At 38.6% G+C, this 20,398-nt stretch overlaps 1 protein-coding gene and 1 long non-coding RNA gene across 2 annotated transcripts in view; one reads left to right on the top strand and one right to left on the bottom strand.

The window, feature by feature from the left end:
* Positions 1-615: 615 nt before the first annotated feature.
* The window catches only part of LOC117947869, a 24,491-nt gene continuing 4,708 nt past the window's right edge, over positions 616-20,398 (bottom strand). The window contains exons 2-3 of the long non-coding RNA XR_004657342.1: positions 10,984-10,988; positions 616-682 (exon numbers count right to left, since the gene is read on the bottom strand). This is a non-coding gene — a long non-coding RNA (uncharacterized LOC117947869). The remainder of the gene's footprint in view (positions 683-10,983; positions 10,989-20,398) is intronic.
* The window catches only part of syt6a (synaptotagmin VIa), a 73,677-nt gene continuing 66,338 nt past the window's right edge, over positions 13,060-20,398 (top strand). Inside the window, exon 1 of the mRNA XM_034877217.1 lies at positions 13,060-13,286. Coding sequence (XP_034733108.1) covers positions 13,094-13,286 — 193 coding nt within the window. The 5' untranslated portion in view covers positions 13,060-13,093. The remainder of the gene's footprint in view (positions 13,287-20,398) is intronic.

Here is a 20,398-nt window from a genome sequence, read left to right as displayed (position 1 = left end):
GTTCTGTCTCCTGGGAGAGAGCACACTTTTACCGCAGGGAGTCAACAAAGGACAGTATGCGCTAATAACTGCAGGCCTCATCACTAAAGCAAGGCTCATACTGAGAAAGTGGAAGAGCACATATACATACCTGCCGGGGCTCACAGACTGGGCTCAACTGATGACGGAGACTTCATGCCACGAATATTTGGCTGCCAGGAGTAACTATTTTAAAAGGAAGTTCCATTTAGTATGGGGACTATTTCTTTTCATATATTAAAGGCTTGATACATTAAACATGTGTTGGAACACATCGCAGTTGATATAATCACAAACAATATGATGGCACAGAGGGGTGTTGTCATTTAAGTCTAGTTTTGACTGCCTTTTTGGGTTGTTGTCATTTGTAAGTTGTCTGTGTTATTTGTTAATAAATAAATACTTTTATAACAAAAAAGTATGATACTCTGATGTCCCGTTCCCACAATGTAAGATACACGTCTTAGCGGCGTAAACTGGCAGGTTTTACTGTTGCAGACCACAGTTTTTTGTGAGTAGGTGTCAGCTCGTATTGTTGTGATTCGTTGGTGTAAACTTGCCTTAAAACTAACGCCCCACCGAGGGCACCTCAATGCACCTTTCCACAATATAGCTTCCTGTGGCCCCCTGTCATCCTCTGAATGCCCCCTGGGGGGCTGTACCACTAGGGGTAAGAATCCCCAGAAGCCTCCCGATACGATAACATCCTGATACTTATGCCACCAAACGATATTATTGCGATTTTAAACATATTGTAATATTCTGCGATATGCTGCAATTTATAAGAAATTTTCAAACTTCAAATTTTTCCCAATTTTAAATAGGAAACATCAGTTTTATCTAAAAATATACATTTCTCTGTTTGTTCATATCACTTAAATGTTATTGCTGCAAAATGGGACAAACTGACCAACACATATATAATATATAATAAAAGATCCATACTTGGCGCATGTTCATCGATATACTATTGCCTCTGAAAATATTGCAATACTATGCTGTATCTATCCCCCCCCCCACCCCTATGTACTATCCTGTTGAGAAACACTGGTCTACAGCCATGGTAGCGGACAACATTAACATGTCCATGCTGATGGGAACATCAGCATGGACATGACGTGCACAACATGCACGTAATTAAAATTTTGATTGTCTCTGATTACCAAAGTTATTACAATTCATCTTGAGGGAAAAAGTCTGCCAATATTCATCGGGAAAAAAAATCTAATAAGGCCCTTAAACACGGGAGGCATGATGAATAAATGTCAGAAAAATGCCAAATCCTCAAATATTTCACATTGAAATCACACAGATTGCAATGCAAATTGGTGACAATTGTTTCACAAAAGGTTCAAATATTTGCTCCAGCTCATCTACCATGTCGGTGGCACAGATGGAGGTCCTACTAAGGACGCTGCTAGAGAGAGAGAGAGAAAGTGACATGATACGGTATGAGTGGACGAGAAGGAGCGACCGGAGCAGAGGAAAGTTAATGTTTAGCGGTGAAGATATCAAGTGTATGTACAGTAGCTAGAGTCTGCAGTTCAAACCCAATAAATGCTGAAGGTTTCCTGTCTCGTTTCCCAGGATGCTGGGAGCAGTGACTGGGGTTGGCCCTGGAGACTCCAGCCCAGTCACCGCTGTGCTGTCACTAAGCTTCTGTAAGCTAATTTATTGAATTTCCTTTTAGCAAAATACATAATTAATTTAAATCCCTCTGGTAAACAGTCACACAGTGTAACCATACACTGCATGTGTGCAGTGTTTCATGTGTCCAAGGCTTTTATTTTGAAAGGGAAGAAGGGAATGTCTCTGGTAGACATTGATAAGGTTGCCGTCCATAAACCCTCCTGTTGTTGGATATTGTTGTTGTCCTCATAAGTGAACAACTGGAGTCCGATATGTGGTTATTTAACCAATATGCTAATACACTGTATATTTTAAAAATAAAATCCAGAAACGCTTTGCAAAACATAAACAGATTTCCCCAACATTAGTTATTTGTAGTTATTTAGAGTTCTCACAAATAATCACAAGATAGTAATTTGTGTTATTGTCAAAACAGAACACAGGAACATCAAAACATATTTCTGATAAAGTTCTGATGATAAAATGCATGCAAAAACAAAATTAACATATGAAACTTAAAGTCCTTTGAACAAAACCACTTAAACAGAAATAATCTGAGTGTTTCCAACAGGGACGTCGTAGAGCGTCCTCTGGTGGACAGACAATGCAACGTCATCAATAACAGGGACGTTGTAGAGCGTCCTCTGGTGGATAGAATATGCAACGCCATCACTAACAGGGACGTTGTAGAGCTTCCTCTGGTGGACAGACTATACAACACCAACGCTCATAACATGGTTGACAGTTTGTTTTTATTTTTTAGATATTAATTTATCAGAATCATTAATTTGTTATTATGGATGATTCTGATGAAAGATTATATTTTTTTTAAATCGGCCATTATAAATGCTGATACACATATATCGGGAAATGCCTAATATTGGCCGATGATATCAGCTGGATGCATCGGTCGGGCTCTAAACACAACGTGATTGGTTGAAGTCTTTATTCGCGGTGAGAAAGCTCAGCCCTGTTTCCAAAAAAAGGACCTGAATTTATCGCTGCGTAATATTCCAGTTCTGTTTCAAACAACAGTGTGAAAAAATGTATTGACGTGCTGAATAATTACACAAAGGAACCCCCTCCCCCCCAGTGTGCAAAGTCCTTAGTAGTTGTTCAGACATTTCACTTAAAACCTCAAAGCCAACCTCATGACATCGCTAGAAAAAGACTCCGACGATCATAATTAGTAATTAGAATTCATCCTTTCGGCACCGTGAATATGTGTACCAGCCTAAATGGCAATCTGTCCAATGGTTGTCCAAATATTTCTGTCAGACCTTAAAATGTCAACCTGATTGTGTAACTAGAGGTAAATAAGTGAATCAGAACGCCAGGTGCCTTCATTCTGACGCGGATTGGGAACGTCCGTACCAAATTTCAAGTCAATCCATCCAATCGTTGTAGAGGTATTTCAATCTGGTCATAATAGGGTGGACCAACGTCCCCAGAGCCATGATGCTAGCAAGGCTAAAAAGTATCACATTTCAATTGAAACTGCTCTCGGAATAACTGCAGAGCATGTTCCGAGAGCTTCTAGTCAGTGTATAACATTGAGATACTGAAAAGGACAAAGGATGTTAGAAATATTTTAAGAAGTTTTGAAATCTTAAAGAGCCCATATTGTAAAACGTGAGATGTCTTTTTTATTATAAAGCAGGTCAAGGTGCTATATTAATACTATGAAAGTATCAAAACAATCAATCCAGAGAGAGAAAAATGCACAGAGCCCGTATTCAGAAGCTGTGCCTTTAAATGAGCCGTCAGGACTTGCGCACGGTTGCGATGTCACAACGTTACTATAAATAGGTAGAAAGTGCCGCTACAGTGTTGTTAAAGTCATTTCCCAGCTGCAATGTGAGTGCAGAGGCTCCGAGGGCGCAGTTAAAGAAGACCCGGAAACGCTGACCAATCAGATCACACTGAGCTTTTTCAGAAGGGGTCTTTAAAGAGACAGGCGCTAAAACACAAGATTTAGACAGAGGGTGAACGTAGCTAGTATGAGAAAGTGAAGTGTTTTTTGAACATTAAAGCATTCAAAATGTTCTAGTAAATACCTAAAATACAAATATGAACTGGAAAATGTGCATGACATGGGACCTTCAATCAATGTACATTAGAATGAAAAATCAAGATTGATGTGGATGCACAGAAGCAGTTCATGAGCTCTAGAAAGGTGATTTTGTGTAGTACATCTTGTATGAAAAGACAACTCAAACAGCTATTCATAATGTATAATAAACAACAGAAAAAAAGGAAATAGGGGCGGCCTCTAGCTCACCCAATAAGAGCGTTCGCCCCCTGTTGGCTGAGACCTGCAGTCATGTCTATCCGCTGTAATAAAAGGGGAAAGCCCCAAAAATAATCTTATAAAAGAAATTACAATGTAAAACGTTGAAATGCTCCTTGTAAACCTCACACAACTTAAAAAGCAGAGCCCTTCACCTACGTCTCTCTCGCTCTCTAAAACCCAGACAATACATCAAAGACATTCATCCTCTCCGCCTTCATTTTGCATCAGATCTGAAGAGGAGCACTCTGCTACATTAATCTACACACTGAAGACCATGCTGCTCCACTTACTGTATACTATCTATCAATGTTTGGTTCAATAAAGACATTACAAGAAGACAAAGGACAATTGGATGGCGTTAAAACAAACAGAGCTGGGGGTTGAGTTTGGCTGTTTGGGACAAGACATGTAAGATTAGGCAAGGTATATTTGTTTTGCTTTTACAGACTATTACTAAAGAAAACTATGTATAGACTCATACAAAAGTAATCCCTCCCAATCATGAAGCACTAGAAGTGTGTGGTGATGTCTGTATCTGCAGAGATCCTGCCCTATGCCTGTATTTTTACATATTTTATTATTTTTACATATATGTTTTTTATATATATATATATATATATATTCTTTCTTTTCTGGGTGTCAACTTTTGGGCAGTGGGTGTTAAATTAATTCAACATTTCAATATTGGTTAATTTCATGCAACTTCACCTGTTCACTTTTTCATCATCATTCATACAGTCTACGCTAGTATCCCACTTTATCATGGTCATTGCATTTCTGTGAATGATTTTTAATTTTTGATTTAATTTAATTTAATTTAATTTAATTTAATTTAATTTAATTTAATTTAATTTAATTTAATTTAATTTTTAATTTTTTTGTTATTTTCATATTCTAATATCTAATAAACTACTTATTTTTTTCTGCTCCTGATCCAGGTCCAGCGTAGTTAGGAATCACTGTCATGTGTTGTTGGGATATACTGAATAACGTGACATACATAATTCTGGACCATCTCATCTCAACATTTTTTTTAATTATACTGTCATTCTTTTGCTAGAATGACTGTAAAGCAGGTGTTAAGTAGAATTTTATGTGGCGTTAAAAAAGGTCTTTAAAGGTCTTGAATTGAAATTGGTGAACCCTGCAGAAACGGAGCTTGTTGTGTAGACTTTTAATTTGCATTGAGTTGACATGTAAAGGTATTATGAGAATACTGAGTAGGAAAAAGCTGATAGCATTTACTGTACATGCCTTTGGGATTGATAAGCATTGCAGCGAGCGTTCTTTTGGACTCAATAATCACTTCTCTGCTGACAGGAACTCAATTTAACACCTCATCTCAATGACATTCAGGACATGTTTTGATGAGATACCGCTCTGCGCACATTTCACCTGGACACAGAATAATTATGCTGATCCCCATCCATACCACGGCTAATGCCACTCTCGTTCATCACTGCGTTGTGTGCTCAGCCTTTTAAAAAAACGCTGTGAATATTTTAAGTATCCTTTGAGGCCTAACGAGAAAAGCATGTGTTTCATTGTAAATCCTACAGGATTTTGTGTATTATTCATTGGCAGATCTATTTGTTCACAGATCATTGCTTCATCTGGTGTATTGTAGTTTCAGAGCACAATGCTTACACAATTTAAGACTGTTACAAATGAGCTTAACTCCGAGTCAAAATAGAAATATTTCTCTCGTTGCCCCACAGCGGAGTAGGAAATCTTTTGATTAACACATCCTGACAATGAGACACACACACCGACACACACACACAGGGATACACCTACACATCTGACTACATAGTGTGGAAATCCTGCCGCCGCGGCCCTCGGGAGAAGAAGTGCTGACGTTGATTAGCATAGCTTTGAGTGAGCCAATCTTTTGTCATGCATTTGCCACGATGAATCAAGTTTAACATCTGCAGCCACGGGGCTGTCACCACAGAAAGATTGGCCTCGGATTAAGTTGATTTGCATATCAAACTGAGGACCTCGTGTGCCACAACCCCCTCATTTACTCTCAAAAATATGCCCGCACCTGATTCAAAATGATCAATATGACCATCACAACCCTCCTCATTTATTTATAGCTTATAGGCAGAATCCCTGAAGATAGCTGAAATGTTTTAAATCTGATGGATTGTTAATCTTATCTAAAACAAGCTCATTCAGAAGTCCTTCTTGGTTGTCACATTAATTAACAGCCCACAGAGGCCTTTATTTGTTTTGTTTTAATAACTTTAGCTGCAGATGTTTAGAGATGGAAACATCTGTATGGAAGATACTATTTTGTGTTCTTTCTATTTGCGCCTGAATATTGGATGGTGAAATGTACTGGGCTGTTAAATCTGATCCGATTAATCAATGATGGCGGTCATTTCAACACATAAAGTGTTGATAATATTTTCTTTGATTTGATGCTGATGTTTTCAGCCTCAGTTAATGCCATATCAATGTTCAGATCCCAATACTACGTTGTGAAAATACTCCACGTCAGTACTTGTGGAGCACTTGATTTATTATCCCAGTAAATAACAGAATGAGTTTGTGGGCAATGTAGAGAAAATCAAATATCACAATATTCTTGACTAAATACCTTAATGTCAATATTGCGACGATATTGTATGGTTGACCATTGGTGCTTTAACAAATGATTTTTACACACTGAGACTTTTGATAAGCATTCTCAAGAAATTATTTAATGACTTAGCGGGTAAAGGCAAATAATAGAAAAGCTAGAAAATGACACCACTTTACTGTAATGCAGCCGGTAAAACCAGGCAAAGACACTTGCCATATTATGATACTAAGATATCCAAAATCTAAGACAATATTGCAATATCAAAAGAACATTGAAATATTGTTATCCGTGTTTTTTTCTTAAACTTTGATTATCTCACTGTTTGTTTTTACTTCAGGTCATAAGGAGCAAGGTTACCTCCCCTTTCTCTGCTTTGCCCGCCCAGAGAATTTCGCCCACCCATGAGAGAGATCATGGCACATCATGGCTTTCAAACAAGCAAAGTGGCAGTTGGTCAAGGCCACAACCCCCAGCCTCCACCTTGCCCCCCCTGCGGCTACAGACTCAGGAATGGCACTTACTAAGGAAAGCTCATTGTGGGACTGGCTCTAGATACAATATAAGGGGACCACTAAGGTCGATATAAAAGAGACTTCAGATACAGTATTAGGGGACCACTAAGGTCTATATAAAAGAGACTTCAGATACAGTATTAGGGGACCACTAAGGTGTATATAAAAGAGACTTCAGACACAGTATTAGGGGACCACTAAGGTGTATATAAAAGAGACTTCAGATACAGTATTAGGGGACCACTAAGGTGTATATAAAAGAGACTTCAGATACAGTATTAGGGGACCACTAAGGTCTATATAATCAAAGAGCATCCAAAGATCACCATGTCGTGGGCCATTTAAGTGAAAGATTACCGATTGGCGGTCCGTGTTTCCCTGCCGGTAAATCTCAGCTGGATGATTCGCTTCAGAAGTGGTTGAAAATGATCATCTTTCTCTCTTTAACGTTTAGCTTAGGACAGGGGCACGAAACCATAAACAACAACAACTTGACGGTGTCGTCCACCCCAACTCCACCCTCGGTCAAAAATCGACACATCCACAATTTTTTTCTAAAAACCAAACATCACATCCAGTTGCAAAATACCAAGATGGCCGAAGTCAGTGCTTCAAAATGGCAGCCCACAAACCAACGGGTGACCTTACAGATGCTAGGTTCATGGTACAGTCTATGAGCAAATCCAAGAGGCTTTTTACAAATGTGTTTAGCTTAAAAAGCAGGAGAATTTACTCAGCCTGCAAAGGAATACGTAAAGGAAAACGTCATCCCCAAAATAAATCATATAAGTATGAATGACCCAACCTATAGCTTCAATTCATGAAGAACTTTTACTGTTATTGGATTTTTCATTCCCTAAATAGTCATGCAAGAAAAGCAACATAATTTTTTCTTACAGGGTGAGTAACTGATACACAAATGATAATTTGGGAGGTGAAGTATTCTTGAAATCCTTCAGTTTATCAGAAACATTCAAATTCAAAATCACCAAATCTGGAGATAGATTGTGTATGAAAAAACGTGTAAAGTAACTAAAGCTGTCATGCATGGGAGTAAAAAGTACAATTTTCCTCTCTGAGAAATAAAAAGGTTGCATAAAATGAAAATAGTCAAGGGAAGTGGAAGTATATTGGGCAAATGGCCAGCCAGATCCCGTTTTTGAGTTTTCTTTTTGAAATTTTTTTGAATTTACGTTACTAGCTTGTTTTATTGTTATTCTTGTTTTTCACCACATAGATCAAACGGGTGTTAGTGTGGGCTATTAGATGAAAGAATGGCATTGTGGATTCTTCATATTATTATTGAGAAGCAGTATATTTGATTTATTTTACACAATGGTCTCAGTTTCACACAGTTTAACGTGTTTCTCCCGTAAAGTTTGTTTTTTATAAATCCCAATTTTTGCATATAGAGCAGTGTATGACGTATTAACGTGTTAAGATTTAGATAGATAGATAGATAGATAGATAGATAGATAGATAGATAGATAGATAGATAGATAGATATATAGATGACTCTTCTTTTATTTCTCAGTAAAAGTTGATGTCATGCGTCAATATAAAGCATTCAAAATGTTCTAGTAGATACCTTAAATATAAATATGAACTGAAAAATATGCATGACATGGGACCTTCAATCAATGTACATTAGAATGAAAAATCAAGTTGATGTGGATGCATAGAAGCAGTTCATAAGATCTAGAAAGGTGATTTTGTGTAAAACATCTTGTATGAAAAGACAACTCAAACAGCTATTCATAATGTATAACAAACAACAGAAAAAAATAATATAGGGGCGGCCTCTAGCTCCCCCAATAAGAGCTTTCGCCCCCTGTTGGCTGAGTCCTGCAGCGGCCTGGGTTTGAATCCGACCTGCGGCAGTTTAAAGGGACAGAATGTGTTTAGAGCCTAATGTTCAAACAGAATTACAACACAGCTATCAGTGTGGGGAATATTGAAGTTTAACATGTCCATTGGAAATTTAAGGAAACTGTGAAATATCTTACAGAAAAACCACCTTTGGCCAGACACCTTTTTTATAAAAGCAATACAAAATCATAAGCTTTTTTCAAATTCAACTGAAGTAGTTTTTAATTGATGATCACTTATAGGGGTGGGGTGACATATGGTAAAAGTGTAGACTAATCCACGGTCAAAAGTTTGGGGTCACTTACAAATTTCCATTCCACTCCATTATAGAAAGGATACCAGCTGATCTGGGTGGTTGGCTGATCTTTAATGCAATATCTACATTTCCCATTATCAGCAACCATTCATCCAATGTTCCAAAGGCACATTTTGTTTACTAATCTGATATTATTTTAAAAAACTAACTAAGAAAACATTAAACAACCCTTTTGCAATTATGAAAGCACATAATGTAATCTGGAAACTGCTGCCCTGGTTGAAAAAAAACAAGGCAACTGATCTCAGCTGGGATTCTGCCTATAATGGAGTCCAATGGAAATTTGTGAGTGACCCCAAACTTTTGACCGGTAGTGTATGTGCTTGTTTATGTACTTATAAGTCTATTTTTATTATGGCTGTTTCATTAAAAGCCCTTCTAGAGACGGGCATAGCAATTTAGCAATAGCTACTGTATAAATGCTGTTATGCTGTACATTTGAGATTTTTTGTTCAAATATCTATGTGGTAGAATCTGTCCCTAACAAATAAACAGGAAATGAAAAATGGAAAATAAACTATGTACCTTGAATTTATACTTAACCCTGTTCTTGGGTCAAATTGACCCGTATCAAAGGGGATTTAAATCAGAAATATGGATTTCTTTCAACCAAATTGCCCAAAAATCACCTGGATGTTTCCATTTTTTCTTCAGGTAACATTAATGATCACTTTCATTGAATTATTTGGGTGTTTTATTTAATCTTATAGCATTTGAATTTTTTTTTTTTAATGGTTTCAAAACAGAGACGGACTAAACTTTGACATATACCCATCTGTAATCCACTCAACATCTTCTAATTTTAACCATTAATCAAAAGAATTCATAATTTCTGCCTTTTTAACTAAAAACTTATGTATAATTTGATACAAATGAGCTTTGTTGACCATTCATTCAAAGAATAAGTAAAATCTATCATTAAACCATCTCAGTTTTTTTGAAAAGTGCTAAAAGCATGGAAAAAGTGACAAATAAATTAGAAAATGCGACAAAAACATCAGAAAAGCACAAAAGAAATTTCCTTTTCAAGTTTGACCTGGAAGGACAAGTTCATGGTTAACGGGAAGACCACACAAGGGTTGAGTACAGCACTTGAGTAAATGTACTTTGTTCCACCACTGGCCTTTTGTTGATATTATTCTGCTGACTTCCATTTTGTGTCTGATCTATCTGCTACATAATATATCATGCACCCTACACCCATATGTATTGTGATTTGAAGTTTACCTCCAACTGTGACGTGCAGATAGGATTTTTATTAATGGGGAAAACAAGGGGAACGTTGGAGGCTTTTCTTGGTAATGGTGCATTATCTTTTTTCATGGCAGGTTATTTCCCAGGTGTCTCCATGTGATGGAATATGTGTTAACAAGGAAGCTGTGGCATTATCTGTCTGAGATACTGGACATCCTTGGACAACACCCTCAGAATAATGCAGGAGGAAGAACTGCTACGCCCCGGGTCTATTTTCTTCCACCATTAAAACAGCACTGGAAGGATATCGTTGAGTGATTCTGTTTGGATTTCCAAGCTCTGACTTGTGAATGTGAATACAGGTAGGCAGTAAACCTATTTGCATTTACGAGGCCTTGGGGCAAATGATTGGGTGGGGGGGTCAGTATCAGCAGCAGCAGATGCACAGAAGCAATTGAATCTTTTGAAAACCCGCCACCGGAAACAAATTTCTTGTTGCTTGTTAATCAGGATCGCCCATGAAGACTAAATCCAATCTTCAGTAACAGGAAGCGCAGTAGACCCCCCCTGACCCAACCTTTTAGGGGGCGGGGGCTACGATAAGCTCTCAATTATCTAAGATATCTCTGAATAATATTCCACCATCGTAGACAGCATAGTAATACCGACCCGCTTTAACTAAATTAGGGAAGGGAGTCAACCGAGATCTGGTTAAACTCAATATTACTGTGTAGTGAGTCAGGCATGAAATCGTGTTTCTGGTGCCTTATTCGTCACAGGGTTTATTAAATTACTTTAATTAATGCTTAAGAACATAATTAAGGAATAAGGGCAAAGTAGGTTCACATATAGTTCAACATAATATAGCGGAAAAGTCAAGTCAATTAGTTTTTTTTTCCTTGCCTGGGGTTTTGTGCCCATCATTACAGCCCTGATTTGAAAACAAACCCAATTGAATGTTCATTAATTCTAATTATCAGATAAAATAAATTCATTTAGATGGAATCCTTAGAGGTTTTAGGAAAAACAGCATTAGCTGCAGTGTCCCAACAGATACATTAAAGCAATTTTCACATCGCAGTTTACACCTAGTTCTCTGACAGAAGAAGAAGAAGACTTTAGACCTTATTGTCCCCAAAGGAAAATTCCTTACCACAGCACCGCGCATATGCACCGACAAGAGCACACAGAAACAACAGTGCTCACTGTTGTCTAAGGTGACTGAGGCTGTGGGGATCAGCCTTTTCCCAAAGCGAGCCTTTCTGCAGCTCAGTGCTCTACCTGCACCCGGAGGGCAGCAGGTAAGGTGCTGATTGATGTCCTGTCGAGGTCACAATGCGTGCGATACAGTTTAGCTCTGCGAGGTCGGGTGTGGGGGGGCAGATTATTCTAACCTACATTTTTTTTGTAATGCACCCGGTTAATGTGACTGTTCATGTACATTTGACAAAATATAAATATGTTAAAAGATCAATTTCCGAATTTTATTTATCTATATCAGATCACTTAAAGCTTAATTTAAATGGGAAACTGATTATTTTAACTCAGCCTATATATACATATACAGTACATGTAAACGTGCACACACACACACACACACACACACACACACACACACACACACACACACACACACAGACACACACAAACACACACTCTGTAACCATTTCTCTAAAACCATTTTGCCTAACAAATTTTCTTTTTACCTTAACTGTTAATACTTTTGTACTTTTACGTAAGTGTAATCCTGAATATCTTGAATAGAGGACTTTTACTTTATTATATTTATATTGTATTTTTACGTTGTGGAATTGCTACTTTTACTTAAGCTATGGATTCTCACAACTGTATTATAAGTGCACAAGTTTGCATTGTATGCAACCTTGTGACTGTCTCTCTCCCTGTCCTTGTTTCTCTCTCTCTCTCTCACACTCTCTCTCTCTCTCTCACACACACACACAGACACACACACACACACACACACACACGCACACAGAAATAGTTAAACCCTCATCATTACAGGTCGTAAACACTCAGGGATCGCAATCAGAGTGATTGGGGACTGTCAATGAGAGCGGAGAGACCTGGCAGGTCACAAGTGGTTCAGTCCAGAGAGGAATTGACCCCAGGAGACAGTTTGACCGGCAGGGACCAGCCGAGTTAGTCAAACAGTGAGAAAAACAATCCCAGTGGTTGTCATTGTTGTTTTTTTCAAGTTTGTGCATACTCAGAGAAGGTGTGGACATTACATGTGTAGTCAGATTAAAGGTGCAGGTGGATGAAAAGAGGAGGATGGAGGGTTGGTTAGGCTTTGGTTAGTTGCAACTTGCTTTTTAAGCATACGTGTGATGCAATAATTGTGTCCTATCACCTGGGGACAAATGTGATTCATTAAGTCCTCACAAAACATTACACATAACACGCATATTAGTACACATCTAACATGTGTATGCATTCAGCGTCCGTGGCCCAGCATACAGGCAAAACACACACACACATAGTGAGAGAGAGTGAGAGAGAGCGAGAGAGTGTGTGTGTGTGTAATAACACTTGAGAGACCGTGGAGGAGAAGAATCAGCCGATGACGGGGACAAGTTGCATTCATCTTCTGCATGCTGGGCTGCTGCTGCTGCTGCGCGTATGTGTCTCTGCGTGTGTGTTAACCCCCCTTGATGAGCGCGCACACGGCCGAGGATGCAGCTGGGAGCATGAGTTCTGACCGAGAGGAGTATGACATGGTCTGTCAGAAAGCGGTGACCCTCATTGTTGACCTTTGCCTGCACAACAGCTCCCTGTTGGATCAGGACACCTGTCAGGATTACCTCTTCCTGTTGTCCAGCCACAGCTCGGACCGCAAACATCTGGGTAAGGATTACAACTAACTCCTGATCTATACTGGCTGAAAGGCAGCAGCTTTGCGGAGTGAGTGTCCATGCTTGTCTTTTCCCCAGAAGAAAGCTAGTTTTAAAGAATTTTGCGCCGTTTAACTTGTGCGTGAATGCTTACTGTTCTGCCATTGAACATATAGTTTTACCTCTGTTTGCTTCTGTTTTCCACATGTGCAGTCAGATAGAGCTCCGACTGAGCTATTAAAACATCCTTAATGAGGTTTTGTGAACCCAGGGCAACAGGGAACCAAAGGTGTATGAAACTAACTCACATTGACTCCACAGTTTGCAGAGCTCCTACAACGTTAATAGATACGCCTAAGGCTGACTAATGCCAGCTGATGCTGTCCCGACCACTCAGGCTAACAAAAAGCAATGAGAAACAAACAAACCTTTTCAGAAATATATGCCGACTCGCCTGGGTTAACAACATGAAGCTGTAATGTTGTGTGTTTAATCTGCTCTGCAAAATTTCAACATCCTGAGTTCTTTTGAAATATTCATCAGGGATGATTTACACATCTGTTGCAGCGTCGTGCATCTGTTGCTTTGTGAGCTTCACTCTCTTTAAAGGAACAATCCCTCCCTTCAAATGCATTGTTAATGAAGCGACTCTACTACCGGATTTGTGTTAAGTCTTTGTTGTGTGAATCCTAGTTGTGAGTAAATATGGTCCGAATTGTGGTGATGTCGAGGGAACGGCTGAAATTAGTGTTACATTGCAGAGAAAATATGCTAAATGCGATAACATTGTTGAACATCACAATAACAATATTATTTGCAATGAATAAACAAATATTAAAAGTCTATTCAGTTCTACACTTCAGCTGCTTTCAGTATTCGGCTGAAACACAACAAATTGCTTGCTGAATTGAATTAATTGAACAAATTGAACATTGAAATGAAATAATAAAAGAATGACAGAAATGTTGCATCGTGATATGCAGTTTTCTACTGACTGTGTTCATTGTGCATTGTTGATGTCGCAATGACAATTAAAAACAATAGTTTGAGCCCATGCGAGACATGAAGAATTGTAGTTTTATAGATTTTATTAAAGCAGATGTCCCTAAGCTCTACGATTGTTTACATAGCTGATCTAAAAGATTTAAATGTTTTTGTGCAATTTTGTTTTTGTGGGGAAAATTTAGAAACTTTAGAATGACACTGCAGTAAGTGTATCAGGATTTATATGATTGTAGACCAAGTATGTGATCTGTCATCCATAATCTTTAGCTAATCCATCACATTTTTAATTACTTATTCCAACTAATGAGTTTCTTGCAAGTCCACAAGCACTGATTTGTGGCTTTCTGTTATACTGAGAAATTGGTCTTTTGCACATGATTGCAAACCAATTGTGCAATCTGTTGCATATAATGTATCCATTACTGTAACCTACAATATTTAGATCATTCCATCACATTTGTTTTATTTCTTCTTCCAACCAATGAGTTCCTTGTAAATCCACGAGCACTGATTTGCGGCTTTCTGTTTTACTGAGAAATTGGTCTTTAGCTTTGTCAGCAGGTGCACAAGAAAACAGGATATATTTGTGGCAGCTTTTTCAAGGATGGGGGGGTTTCCTGTTCACAGAGTGCCTGCCACACCAATCCTGACCAAATCCGCTGTCAGCTCACATCATTCTCAGCGGAGGAATTGAACTTACATCGCAGCGCCACTGGCGTCCACCACAGAGCTGTGGGGACATTAAATGCCATTGCATGTTACGCAGCCGTTGATGTAAATTGTTTCCGCCACATTGATGCTCCAGACAAGCTGCTTCTCATAAAGTTGGAGGATATATAGATTGGGGGGGTTGTATGAAAAGTCTTCTTGTATGTATTTATCTTTTCCTATAATTCATAGATTTCCACATAAAGCAATATGTGGTTACAGCGAGTGCTACAGACCGAGAAGGTGCACCTGTTTTGAATGTTATTAGCCGATTAAATGGGCGTTGTTTGTCACCATGGACATGAGGCTGTATGGCTCTACTCTACCTTCTAGTTGTCTCACTAGGCTCTTAGGATCCAGTGGTAAGCTGGATCATCCATTCATGTAGTGCTGGGTGATGTGGAGTAAATCAAATACCCATTGCAGTGTCGACTATTGGTGCTTTTACAAAATATCTACACAATGAGATTTTTGATAAATTACCATCAGTAATGTGGCTGTAATGAGTGGGTAGAGGCAGAATATTGAACAGTTACAGTCCGTAACCCAGCCTTTAACACCAGGAAAAGACAACACTTATGCCATATAACAATATTATTATCTAAGACGATAACTAGTCTCATATCACAATATCGATTTCGTATCGATATATTGCCCAGCTCTACATTCATGTCAATATTAGACATTTGGAGCAGAAACACTCGGTCCAACATGGCGCTGTAACATTCTGAAGAGAATTTTTTGAGATTGTTACGGCCCAAAATGCCTGATGTTGAGGGAGCTTTTGTAAAGAATTGCGATAAAAGATGCAAGGTTTTTTGTATTTTTGCGACATAGTTGCAAGAGACAGAGAAAGTTGCAAAAAAGTTGCGAAATGTAAGATGTATTCTAGTTAGCAGGATGGTCCGAAATGTTTTCGCTGTACATTTTGTTGGTGAATGTGAGATGTTCGAGTCACACACAGCTCATCTTTATATCCGAAACAAGGAAACGAATTTGGCAACGTATGTGTGACGTCAACCCGCTCTCACTCCTGCTTGGTCATTGGCCCTCAGAGTCTGACTGATACTGGGATTGCTGGGATTGGTTGAAGTCGCGGAAAACTTTATTGGTTATTGGTCAAAATTGCCAAAGTGGCGGTGATTGGTTGAATTAGCGTAAATTGGTGCGATTGCAACATTGCATATTTTTTTGCCTTTATTAGACAGGACAACTAAAGACAGGAAAGGGGAGGGGGGGGGGGGCACATGTCGGAACTCAACAACTCACTGCTAATATATTTGACAGATTAATCAATTAAATCATCATTAGTTTCCCATGTGAAACCAAAAGTCAACGCTGAAGGAATCTGATTGGTTCAGAGCTGCAAACACACAGTGGTGTGTCTGTACAGTAGAGGTGCACATTAGTGTGTTTCTATCACTCAGTCATATCATATCAGCTGAGCCACTTTTACACATAACTAAAGGCAAGTCAAAGTAATGGGTAACAACAAATGGGGATTTAGAGACAACAAATGTGGATTTACAGACACAAATGTAGATTTACAGACACAAATGTGTATTTAAAGACACAAAATGTGGATTTGGATTCAACAAATGTGGATTTATAGACAACAAATGTAGATTTAGCAACACAAAATGTGGATTTACAGACAAGAAATGTGGATTTACAGACAAAAAAAATTGATTTAGATTGTAAAAAGTCGATTTAGAAACAACAAATATTGATTTAGAGACAAAAAAATTGGATTTAGAGACAAGAAATGTGGATTTAGCAGACAACAAATGTGGATTTACAGACAAAAAAAATGTGGATTTACAAACACAAAATGTGGATTTAGAGACAACCGATGTGGAGTTAGACTTCAATAAAAAGTATTAATTACGTAGCCTAATATACATTCTATTTAAAGAAAAAAAAATTGGACTTAGAGACAACAAATGTGGATTTAGAGACACAAACTGTGGATTTACAGACACAAACTTCGATTTACAAACACAAAATGTGGATTTAGATTAAAAAAAGTGGATTTAGTGACAACTAATGTGGATTTAGAGACAACTAATGTGGATTTAGAGACAACTAATGTGGTTTTTGCAGTCAACCAATGTGGTTTTTGCAGACAACCAATGTGGAGTTAGCCTTAAATAAAAAGTATTAACTACGTAGCCCAACACAACAGTTTTCACAGTTTAGGTGTTTGTGACCAACACCACTATACATTACATGGTCTTTCTATTAGAACGGTTTCAGTTGGTCACCAAAGTGGAATTTTCTCAGTTTTTTTTGCCAAAACAATCAATAAACCTCTGTTCCAGAATATACAGTATGTTCTTTTTTTAGTCTGTTTGTAATTTTCCTTTTTCTCTCCACCTCATCTCAGCTTCAAGGGATTTGAGAATATAAAAGTTCATGGCTTTAATGTGCCCCATTTTCTCTTCTGTGACAAAAGAGCACATTAGGTTTGCAAATCATACAGCTGCTGGAACACATCTGTAGCTAAAAGGCTCACAGCAGCAGAGTCATTTTACTCAAACAAATTTACCTTCCGAACTCCCCGCTCACAGCTGAGTATCCCCTCTCTAGTTTTGACACGATTATGAAAATAAGAATGGTTAATTGGAAAGCCTGGGACTTTAATTCCTCCGTTGTGATGCGGCTGGGATGATAACCCATTGTCTTTATTGACCAATTTGTTGAATTTTGAGTTGGCTGATTGTATTCCAATCAGGCCTGTGCCGGAACCACCTGCTGTGTGTGTGAAAGGCAGCACAAGACTTTTTTTCAGAGAGGTAAATGAGAGCTTGGATCGCCCTCTCACACTCTGCTGAGCGAACAGTTCCTACTGATCGAATGCCTGCCTCAGATATTGATATTCACCCCCGAGCGTTGATGCAAGTCACAAAAGGCATTCTTTAAGCCCTTGTAGCTACTGAATGACTGAATGCACTTATAACCCACCTTCCAGCCCTTCCACCAAACACACACACACACACCCTCATTACAAATTCCTTTTCTCATTATCAGCTGCAGTGTCAGGTGTGTGGGTTTGAATTGAGCAGGCTTATTCTTCTTTTGATCACGTTATTTCTCACATCTCATCCGGAGGTTTATTAAACAAGACCTTGGCTGGCAGAGGACGTTAGCCTCAACAGATCATTCGTTTAGTTCCCACTCTCTCAGTTTTGGAGGTATTTGCAGGGATTGGTGGTGCATTGCAGGTTGAATCCAAAACAGAAAAACAAGAACATCAAATTAACTGCACTGTGGAGATAAGAACCCCAGCCGAACAACTGTGCCTTTCAATTATTAATACTGACTGTCTCTGCATTTTATTGATACAACATTTCACTGTAGACCACAAAAGAACAGAGGAGACACTGTGTGTTCCTGTTGTGGAAGATTAAAAAAATGTCTGTCATGAAAAGACCAAACGCCACTCCTCAAAGCCTTGTCCCATTATTGCTATAATCATTAGAATAATAAAGAAAAATGTTGCATCTTACGGCATTGAGGGTTTTCCGCCACCATTGTAGGGCTAAGCGCAGCACCCAAGCTTTTTTATGGACCACCTAAGCTGAATGAATGTAAAACCACTGTGAGCATCGAATCCCCAAGACAGCTATAGTATATCATGAATGACTTTTCTCGGATGTAATGGTTGTAGCTGGTCCCCATGGGACGTCTTTGGCAAGTTTTGTCTTTAGGCTTTTTGAGTGATATTTATGTATTATCTGCACTAGCTTTTCCAATGTTTTAAAACTAGTATTCCAAAATGTTGTGAAATTGCATATTTTGTTTGGACCACTAAACCCCCCACCAAAACACTGGCATTCACTCATGCAAGTATAGCGGAGTTAATAATTCTACTAATAATTGCCATCAAAAAGTATCTTCTCAGGGTGACCAGACGTCCCCGGCTGGATCTGTCCCCAGAAATGTCCCCGGTTTTCACTGTGACTGACAGACCCAAAATTGGAATGAAAAAAAGAAAACATTGACCAAACGTAGACAATAGTCGCAAACCCAACACACGCAGGCTCAAGACAGCCACCGCTGCTCAGAGCTCAGAGACGTTTTAGGAAGTCGTATTCTACAATGCTAAAATTACTGATTATTTACATGGAGTCTGGTGGGTTTAGCGAACGTAATTTCGCGGACTTTTATGTTTTAAAAAGGATCTTAATCTTTAACAGAAAGATAAACCTCCTTAGAAGTCCTTTCCATGATGATGTCAGACACTTTGAATATTAATCTCAATCTGTCAGTAGCAAAACAAGCACTTTTATAAGTGTAAATACAAGCTGGACAATTGTAATAACTTACATTGTAGCTTGTTTCTCTGCTGCTGACTGCAGAGATCTCGTTTAACACTGCATCAGTGTCAAAGGAAAATATATCCTCAACAGTTTTTACTGCGTACGATACTCAATGAGCTGTTGCAGAAACAAGCTTGGGGGGCTTAGCCCCTAATGAGAACAGCTCTAGGTCGAGTGACCCTGTTTTAAGTTTTACAAAAAGAAAAAAAAAAAACGTGTTTTGCAGGTATGTAGGCCTACGCTTCTGATCTGAAAATGTCCCCGGATTCTGTCTGAGAAATCTGTTCACCTAGTTTCCGTTTTAATTTGTTTCTTTTGTTTTAGCTTAAATGAAAAAGCTCACCACGTTGTGCTAGCTTGTTAGCCTTGTTAGCCTAGCGTGATAACCTAACTTTATGATGCAACCATGGCAACAGCAAACTGTATCATTCCTGTTTTCCTTTTAGCACACTGGAGCTGAATATTAAAGTTTTTTTTTTTTTTTAAATGTAGCACTGTTGACTGAGTCAATGGAAGTGGGAGAATTTGAGCCAAATGACATGCAGCTGGGTCACTCTGGGTCAGTAAGACTAAATCCAGGAAAACAACTGCATCCTCTTAGATTTTGCTCACAGTTTATGCTAACCTTAAGGTCAGTCTTTTCACACTTTTCTTTCCAAATCTAGTGCATGCTGGACAAACTTGTAATGGTTCAGTCATGTTAAGATGTCTGTCTTCCACCCTACACAGTTTGGGCTGCCAGTCTCTCTCCCTCCAACCTGTCTCTCTCTCTCTAACCTGAACAATATCTTCCATTATATTAATGTCCAGATATTGCTTCCCAGATAATGTGATTTTCAGGCTGTAAAACTGAAGTAATTTCAAGGGTTGAAAATATGAAGACAAGATTTGAACAAAAATATTTTACAGGCCTTGGTTTTGGGACACATTCTTGATATATACAAGGTTTAATCAAACTCTGAGACAGTAACAACAACCTGTAATTGCATTTTACTCACGGTACCGTCTGGCAGCTTTCAGGTACGCATGGTACCGTCTGGATGCTTTCAGGTACGTACGGTACCGTCTGGATGATTTCAGGTACGTACGG

The sequence above is a fragment of the Etheostoma cragini genome, chromosome 7 (assembly GCF_013103735.1).
Source record: "Etheostoma cragini isolate CJK2018 chromosome 7, CSU_Ecrag_1.0, whole genome shotgun sequence".
Taxonomy (NCBI): domain Eukaryota; kingdom Metazoa; phylum Chordata; class Actinopteri; order Perciformes; family Percidae; genus Etheostoma; species Etheostoma cragini.
The sequence above is the reverse complement of the archived record's forward strand: the minus strand, read 5'-3'. Positions and strand labels throughout refer to the sequence as shown.